This window comes from Aulonocara stuartgranti, assembly GCF_965226115.1.
Source record: "Aulonocara stuartgranti genome assembly, chromosome: 7".
Classification (NCBI taxonomy): domain Eukaryota; kingdom Metazoa; phylum Chordata; class Actinopteri; order Cichliformes; family Cichlidae; genus Aulonocara; species Aulonocara stuartgranti.
Window position 1 is genome coordinate 24,628,029 of NC_138945.1, and position 9,159 is coordinate 24,637,187.

General features: G+C 40.2%; 1 protein-coding gene across 2 annotated transcripts; it reads right to left on the reverse strand.

Moving 5' to 3' along the window:
- Positions 1-808: 808 nt before the first annotated feature.
- Positions 809-4,273, reverse strand: LOC309711634 (ATP-dependent RNA helicase DDX54-like). Of its 2 annotated transcripts, none has more exons than XM_082542049.1 (6): positions 3,437-4,273; positions 2,253-2,401; positions 2,049-2,162; positions 1,849-1,959; positions 1,642-1,733; positions 809-1,478 (listed from the first exon to the last, which is right to left on the reverse strand). In XM_082542049.1, exons 1-5 carry the CDS (start codon positions 3,518-3,520, stop codon positions 1,721-1,723), a joined length of 471 nt encoding a protein of 156 aa, XP_082398175.1. In that variant the 5' UTR covers positions 3,521-4,273; the 3' UTR covers positions 809-1,478; positions 1,642-1,720. The 2 variants fall into 2 exon arrangements, with proteins under 2 accessions (XP_082398175.1, XP_082398176.1); XM_082542050.1 differs by having other exon boundaries at positions 3,408-4,269.
- Positions 4,274-9,159: the final 4,886 nt, after the last annotated feature.

The window sequence follows — 9,159 nt, forward strand, 5'->3', positions numbered from 1 at the left end:
CATCTGTGAGGCGTGAGCGGTGTTTGTTTTTAACATAGTTCACGGTGGAGCTGCTGACATAATGTGGATCCGAAGATTGATAATTAGCCTACCTGGGGTTGAAAGTCTCGATAAATGCACGGCGTTTCGGCGGGTATATCGGCTTCCGCAAGTGTGACGCTTATTTTGAGCGTTCAAAAACTAATAGAATATAATTTTATATTTATATTTCATTTCAATATCACAGTAATCTTCCAATTTAGAACTACAAGTTAAAAAAGAACTAACACAAATAAAATACACTTCAGCTAATTACTTAAAAAAATAATGTATTTTCCCAAACCACGCAGAGCCGCACTAAAAGGACTAAAGAGCCGCAGGTTGCTGACCCCTGCACTAACCTATTCAGCTGCTTGTGAATGCAAATATCTAATCAGCCAATCACATGCCAGAAAAAAAAAAGGGTGATTTAAGTGACTTTGAAGGCAGCATTGCTGTTGGTGACAGATGGGCTGTTTTACGTTTTTCAGACACTCCTGATCTTCTCAAATTTTCTCAGGAATTTACAGAGAACAGTCCAAACTGAAAAGCGAAATAAACATTTCCCTGGGTAAAAATGCCTTGTTGATTGCAGAAGTCAGAGGGGCGTGGCCATGCTGAAGGCAAGAGGAATTCTAAGCCAGTTTCTCAACCCAGCCCATCTGATATCAGTAACCACAACACATTCAAAGTCAATTAAAAGTCGCCTTTCTTGCCCGTTCCGATGCTCGCTTTCAACTTTGAAATGAGACCACTTGGACAACAGTAATGATAAATAATTGCAAATAGAGCACGTTTACAGAATTTAATGTCATTTTTATAGAGCACCTCTTATTTTAAGAAAAGATGGGCGAGACGATTTTTGAAACTAACTGCAAATTAAGCACACAATATTTAATATCTGTATTTTACCATTTTGATAAGACATATTTCAGTACTCCAAAACACTTTTATTAGACTGCCAACATGCTTACAAGTAGTAAATCCAGGTTAGTGGATCATAATTAAACATCACTCTGTGGCAAACGCAGAGTTCAGCAGGCCATCAAGGAAGAAGTGACGTGCATTTCTGCAGTGCAAAGATGCACAAATGATTTTCTCCTTAATCTACAGTCACACAAAGCGCCAGGAAAATCTTTGGTGATGTTCTCAGATGATTCTGACGCTTATCACCCAGTTCCTCGTGATGTCCTCCACACCATCAACCCTCTGTCCTCCTCACAGTTTCTTCCTCAGCTTGCCTTTCTTATGGCCACCCCTTCCAAAACCTGACTTTTTAACTTCTCCGAGCCACTTTTTGTTCTTGGAGCGGAGCTTCCTCATCCCCCCGCCCTGCAGGAACTGGTGCTTCTGCTTTTTCTTGCGCTGCTTCATGATCTGATCCTTTGTTTTCAGCTCCGAGCGTGCTTTGTGGTCACCGGAGCTCTGTACGTTTGGACCTCGTCGGCCACGGCCACGACCTGGGAGAGGCACGACACAACAAAGAGGTTGGAGGTTATAGCTCGCAAGGCTGGAAGAGGGACTTGAAGTATTTACCTTTAGAGTTGAGTTAAAACATGGTGGCTGATGTTCTATATTTAACAGGCAGACATGTTTGTGCTATTCATTTTGATGCCTTCCTACCTCTTGCTGGCTTCCTGCCTCCTCCGCCTGTTTCTCCATCTGATCCAGATCCTGTATCATCAATCTTGTATTTTTTCCTTCACTCCTCATAACTGACATGTTGTCAAGTGATACAACATCTTCACAGTACAGCTTAATATTGTCATAGGAGTAGAGAAGAGAGTCATTGAGAGCAGCACACAGAGAAGCTTTTTGTTGGAAGGATACAAGTTCTTCCTGTTCTTCTTGTTACTGATAACCTGACCGCTGTCTGTTTTGATCTTCTTCTTCTGGTCTTCTTTTCCCGTTTCTCTCACAAAACGCTTCCTCTTACGGTCCCTAAAAAAAGAAGGGGGAAAAAAGACTTTAAATTATAGTTTGAAATGACCATTTGGTGGATACTGAGTCAAACATAGGGAAATTTGTACCATTTCATCATTTTCTTCTGCTGGTTAAGGCGATCGCCTTCATCTCCCATGAGATCAAGGACAGCTGAAGAGGCCTGCTGTTCAAAAGCACTGCCCTCTCCACCGAGACTCAACCTGTCGATGCATAACACAGGACAAAACAGCATAAAACACAAAGCCATTCACATTTTTTAAAGAAACAGATGCAACAGTTTAATGCCTCACCCTCTCTCAGAGTCAAAGTCTTTAGGTCTGTAAGGGATATAATACTCTTCATCTTTGCCTGACTGCCTCTTTTTCTTGGTCTTTGGTCGCTCTTCGCCATCTTCCTGCTGACCTCTTCTTTTACCACCTACCACTTCTGAAAACACCCCCTGGTGGAAATAGAAAGAATTACATGGTACAAAGTGACAAAGCATGATACAGAGATCCTACTATCTTCCTCTTCTAGTTTGTATACAACATCATCTACATCAAAACTGCACTTTATTTTGCTTCTTCTTCATCAGACAGCACAAACAACTTTCTCATTTTGACTCAAATATTGGTTTTGAATGAAAATGATGAAACAATCCTGGGTGTTTATTCAACTTGTGAGCAGGTTTTCTAATCCACCGTACTATTATTATTGACACTAGTACATGTTCGTGCTGCTGGCAAACTAATACACTCAAGAACATATAGCAAAGCAAAAAAGTGAAAAGTAGGTCTTGCCTACATAAATAAACATAAGACAGTTGTGAAACTTTGACATAGTAACATCTGCAGTAATATTTACACCTGTGATGACATCTCACCAGCATTAGCCTTATTTTGAAACCAAGATTGTTTACACAGACTTTGTAATTGCAGAGAAATGCTCCATTTATTTTGGTCATTTCATTTTTGAGCAGGAAGCTCACCTTTCTTGTTATAGCCTTTAGACGAATAGAGAGTTTTCCAATTAAATACATATTCTTTAAATAATGTTCCCTCTTATAAAAAGTAGGATAATTAAAAAAAATTTTTTAAAAAATGTATTATACCTCTATTACTTAGAAAAAAAAACTGTTTTTTTTCTGTTGTCTGTTATATAACGTTAGTGATGCTCGTTTCAATTCATTTCTTAATCAGCTAAACAGGTCAGTTAAGAAACAGTCAAATATTAAGTTAAATTTGAAAACGGTTTAAAAAAAAATATCCCCATTCCAAAATGTCACATGACAATCTCATTGGCTCACGGAGTTATGATGTCACTACACGATCCTTTGAAGTTTGTCCTTAAACAGGGGTGACACACAGCAGTTTTTTAGTTCGTGTCTTCGCAGCATTTGTGTTTGCAGCCTTCACACGTTCACCACAGAAACTTTTGGAAACCTTTTCAGAGTTGTTGTGTACAACCTTCAACATGTATCCAACAAGACACCAACCAAGGCAAAAAGATTACGCCGCTTCTCCTTCCTGTCGTGGCCGGCCAATTTCCCCAAATGACCTCTTAGCCGTCCAAAGGGCATTACATGACAGTAAGAAGGAAAACTACCATCTCCAGAATAAAATTCAACAGATTGAAGAAGAGAAACTTCAACTGGAGGAGAAGTGTAGACAGATGGAAGCGCAAAATAAGAACCTGGAAGAAAGACAAAAACGCCAGCCCGACATAAATATTATTAATGAGGGTTGGGGAATCAAGTTTGGACAAGCCCGAGAGCAGATTGTCTTCCTAATTAAGGAAAACAAGCAAAAGAGCGTGGAACTAAAGGAGATGTCCAACCAGCTTAAAGACAGCAAAGCTACTGTTGAGAAGACAGAATGGGATCTCCAATATATGGACCAAATGAATCGGCTGCTCCAAACAAACTTCGATGAAGCTGTGAAAAAAAATAAAGAAATCCTCCAACAGAAGGAAGAACAGGAGAAAAAGCAAAGAGACATGGAGCACAAACTCAAAGTCACGGAGGAAAAATACAGAATGCTGAAAGAGAAGGTGGATGATACTCTGCGCCAAAATAAAGACCTTCTTCACGAGAAAAAGCAACTAGAAGGGGAAAAAGAAAAACTGGACAAACAATGCTCGCACATGCAGAAAAGGATGGAGCAAATGGCGAGAAACAACTCCGAGCTCACTAAGGGGATATTGTTGGAATACAACAACTTGAAGCGCAAACACACTGAAATGCAGGCGCAAAAGCAAGAACAAGACAACATACATGACGACCTGCAGCGTACGCTCCAAGATATCCACAAAAGAAATGAGGAGCTACAAGACATGTACAAAGAAGTACAACAGAGAAACTCAGACATGCACAAGGACAAGATAATGCAGGAGGAAACATCCAAAGAGCTCAGGGAAAAGCTTGAAGAAAAACAAGCAACGTTGGAAGAGGTGGAGAAAACGTGCAAGAAGCTTGAGAAACAAAACGTAGAAACCATCGATGAGTTGAGAACCCTCATCCTGGAAAAAAAAGCTCTTGTAGAAAACTGCATGAAAAAGAAGAACAAACGCTTCCGCTGGCCCTGGAGGAGGAACTCTACTGCTTCCTCAGCAGGTGTAGCCTCGTCTTGCTCCACCTCTGTTCACCTCCCCAACCAGTCCCGGCAGTTGACTGTCCCCTCCTGAGCCTGGTTCTGCCGGAGGTTTCTGCCCGTTTAAAGGCAGTTTTTCCTCCCCACTGTCGCCTAGTGCGTGCTCAGAGGGGATTGTTGGGGTTTTCTCTCCTCTACCTTGTTTCATTATTTACTTAACTTTTTGTGCTTACTTCATTTTACCTTGTTTCATTATTTACTTAACTTTTTGTGCTTACTTCATTTTACCTTGTTTCATTATTTACTTGTTAACGTTTTGTTCTTACTTCATTTTACCTTGTTTCATTATTTACTTGTTAACGTTTTGTTCTTACTTCATTTTACCTTGTTTCATTATTTACTTGTTAACGTTTTGTTCTTACTTCATTTTACCTTGTTTCATTATTTACTTGTTAACGTTTTGTTCTTACTTCATTTTACCTTGTTTCATTATTTACTTGTTTAACTTTTTCTTTTTCAACTTATTCATAAAACAATAAACCAATTGAATTTATCCTTTGAGTATTTTTCATCTTTTCATCTATAACTTTTTCAAACATTCATATCTGTCGTTTATCTTCTTCTTGAAACCTCATAAATGGTGAAGGAAAAATCCTGGAACATGGTTTGAAACACTGAAATTGTTTCAGCTGAAACCGGCAAAGTCATACGTGTGTGTGTGTGTGTGTGTGTGTGTGTGTGTGTTACTCTGTACATGAAACAACTTTGTAGAAAACCATTTTCCTGTCGAAACATTAGCAAACACAAACAAAGTGTTATTAACAAACGAATTACTAATATCCCTCTCTATGATAGTGATTTATTTTCTTACGGGATTAAAACTGTAAATTTTACCAAACTAAAGAAAGTAATACAAAGTAATAAAACTTTTTATCATTTAGTTAAGATCCAACATCCATTCTTTTCATAGTTGGTTGCTACCACCAGAGGGCGACATGGAGTACTTTTACCCATGTAGAGAAACATAAACGCTCATATATTACACACGCACCAACATTTTACTGTCTATTACTACATCAGTCTGTTTACATTAAACTGATATTGATAAATAAACTCACAAATATAGCTTCATGAATTTGGTAACGTCCTGTAAGTCATATCGTCAAATGCTTTTGTTCCAAAATAAAAAGGCCTTTGAAATAATGATCGGTGTGGTTTTTACAGGTGAATGAGCAGCAGAATAACTACAGAGAATCTGTGAATACATGAATGACCTTTTGTAATATGCCTTTAGCCTATTAGTGCCCTGAAAGAGTGGAGATTTTACCTATTTTAGCAAAATGATCTACAAACTGTATGGGTGAATATAGGAGCTTGTTAACAGGTTAGCATGTCCAACTAACAGACAGGAAAATGAGCTATGTATTTTTTAGATATCATGTTATCAGCTGACCACTGAAAGCTCTTTCTGCATATATCTTCTACACGTTCTGTCTCTTGTCACGTGTGTGTTTATATTTAAATCATGTATGTTGATTATTTAAATATGCTTTTTCATTCATTTTTAAAAAATGTCAACAGCTGTCGTTTACAGATTCATTCTTTACTATATGCTATATGTTTTATTGAACAAAAAATAAAAAGTGATAAAAGGATCAGTTAAAATACACACTGTACTTTTTTTTGTCATATAAATAATTTCTGTGTCATCTGCGCTACATTTAGCTGTAGCTAATATGTAATTCATTGCATATCTTTTCATCAAACCTGGAATTTGAGGACCTGAAGGAGTGTAATTGAGTATGATCAGTGGTTACAGATCAAGGATCGAAGGTTATTCACGGCACTGGAACAGGAGATGATGCTCTCATGTTGCGTAGTTTAGTTCTATTTTAACTATTTGAATAATAAATTTAGTAAGTGTGCCTCATTGCTCAAGACAACCAGCAGGCATTCCAATACTGTTAGCCACACTCTGACTCTGACCTGGACTTCTCAGCGACCTTGAACAAGAGCCCAAAGGTTACGGACCCTGTTTAAAATTAAAGTCGTAGTTATGCATACACGTGCATTCCCATTTACGCATTTATAGTTACATCCAGCTACGCTGTGGTTTCATTTTGCAGGGAAATCAGTGTCTGTGCAGTCCTGACTGGCTTTTTGCTTATATAGTCAAGGATCAGAGTTCAGAGATACCACAGCTACACTGTCATGTGGCTGATGGCTGATGGAAGTCATTCGTTTTAGGATGTCAGATAAAAAAAGATGCTCCGCGCGGACCTTTACTACCACCTGGTGGACCATGAGGTACATAGCCTCCTCGGTACCTACAGTATTATAGTGAAAGAGCACTTGTAGGTGGTCTGAGGTGGGCCTCTGCAGCTGTAAATAGTGTTCCAACACGTGTGTGACCACTCCAGTGTTGGTGACCTCTCACCCCTGAAAGCTTAGCTTTACCACCTGGAGGTAGGCTGTTCTTGATCTCACAGCACCTCCAGGAGGCTGGCACAGAGCTCACTCTCTGTTTCCCCGTAAAGAACCTCTAGGTGTATTTATTGTGCACAAACAGTCAAGTACAGTACCTGTGTATGTGTGTGTTTGTGAGTGTGTGCGTGCGTGCGTCTGTGTGCGTGTGTGTCCGTGTTTTGGGTCCTTCCTAGAAAAACAGCTCTATTACAAAGCTATTTGACATGGAGCTCTCTGGGACTGTGTTCTTACTCATTACTTGTAATATGTTTGTAACAGAGTTTGTTTATATTATAAATATCTCAGTCAAAACAAGGTCAGACTCAAAGTTGAAGCACATGCAGTGCTGTGTAAATTCTGCGTATTATGGTTTTCCTCTGTTTTATGTTTGCAGCGCGGATCTGCTCGGCTGACTCGTGTTTCACCTTTGCCGTCTGATCTTTTTAATTCCAAGGATGACGATTCTCAACAGTGCAAGCGAAGGTTCGTCTTTACGTCAGTGTCAAAAAGGATTCAGCACAGCAAAACTGGCTTTACCTATTGCTTATTCTGGGATTAAGCACATCTGGGGTGTGTTACGAATAAGGCACTCTCTTCTCCTAAGATCATCACTGACTTATTCTCTCTCTCTTTTTTTATGATTGTGTGAAAGCACATCAAAACTTATAACAAAGGCTACAAGATGTCTTGATGTCCCAGATACAAGCAGGAGACACTGCGTACCTAGTTTGAGCGAAACAGATGGTGACAGACATTGGATGATATTAAAAACATACCCCAGGTGCGGTACACAGTGAGCTCTCCTCAGGCATGCCTTTTCAAGAGCTACATGATGAAGTATGACATTAATGTTTCTACACTATGATTTTTTTTTAACTCCTCCACGGTACCTCAGCCGCACACCCCCACCCCCGCTCCACTGTATTCACTCTCCTCAAAACCTACCAGAGCAATCATATACACGCCTTTGATCAGAATTATCCCTCACTTTAGTCGTGTTAAAAAAAAATACAGCACTAACAATGGGCCAAAATGTGTCTCACTCCCACTGCCTACCCTCCTCTCTTTTTCATTATCTTTCCTCTTTTATTCACTTGTCCACGTGCAGCACAGAACAATGCAGCGCAGGCGGACAGGGTGGAGGCTCATGACAGGACTGGTAACACGATGACACACCAAAGGCCAGGTGAATAAAATCCCCCCTCCACAGTGGGACATGTGTCACGGTCCAGCCATGTCTCCAGCCTTTTTTGTGGTCTCGTTTCTCCCTTCTCGGGCTCTTTCCCCCCTGCGGCGGTCACGATAAAGCGCCCATCTGCTGTGGAGACCCTGGCTTGTCTCTCTCTGAACTGATCCCTCATAGCAGCCTCCCCTTTGTCAGACGTTCCGATCACGTTTCAGTTTTGACACCTCTCTGTTATGCACATGCGACAGGTACCGAAGTTCTTCTGTTCTCGGTAGAAATGTATTGGAAAGATGATAGTCATCTCTTTTCAAAGCTTTGCCCTTTGCACTCTTATGCCTTTGGTGAAATTTTTTTTTAAACAACAGAAAAACATTTCTAAAGGAATTCATGAGTGTGTTGATCCCCAGCAAGAACTGGATAAGTGATCCTTTGCTTCAACGACAATCCACCACAAAAGATCCAACTAGCAAGCTTTTTCTTTTACTCAAACATCTTACTTGTGCCTTGAGATGCATGTAGTGTGTGTCTATCTATCACCCTCCTGGCTCTCTCTGTATACGTTTATCTGTCTATCATCCATTAAAGAGGCTGTCGTTCATCGATAGTGTTCTCAGCTGTTTCAGCGTGTCAGCGGCGTTGCTCGTGATTCCACGCACAAACCCGCGCATGCCAATTGTTAGTAACACGAGCCGGCGCAGCATCCTAACCTGCAGTGAGATCACCTGTCACAGGTCAAAGAGACAGCTGTAGCGCTTTCAGATTTGGGCTTAAGCTGATAAAGTGTCTTGGAATGGGAGCGATGTGCGATACGATGCCAGATTATCTTGTTTCAGTCATGATAAAGTTCACAAGTTGTCATGTGTCCCACAAACCTTCGATCTTTTTATCACACTTACCAACAGACTGTTCACGATGATTCGAAATGAGTCCATGCTGTGTTTTACGAACTTGACTTTTTGAAAGCTGGATGATAGGCAA

Excerpts from the sequence above, each read along its gene's own strand:
- LOC309711634 (XM_082542049.1), bottom strand. The coding sequence starts at position 3,520 with ATGCCCTTTGGACGGCTAAGAGGTCATTTGGGGAAATTGGCCGGCCAC. Across the intron at positions 2,163-2,252 it reads GACTTTGACTCTGAGAGAGG|GTTGAGTCTCGGTGGAGAGG; the intron begins GTGAGGCATTAA and ends ATGCATCGACAG. Across the intron at positions 1,960-2,048 it reads CAGAAGAAAATGATGAAATG|GGACCGTAAGAGGAAGCGTT; the intron begins GTACAAATTTCC and ends TTCTTTTTTTAG.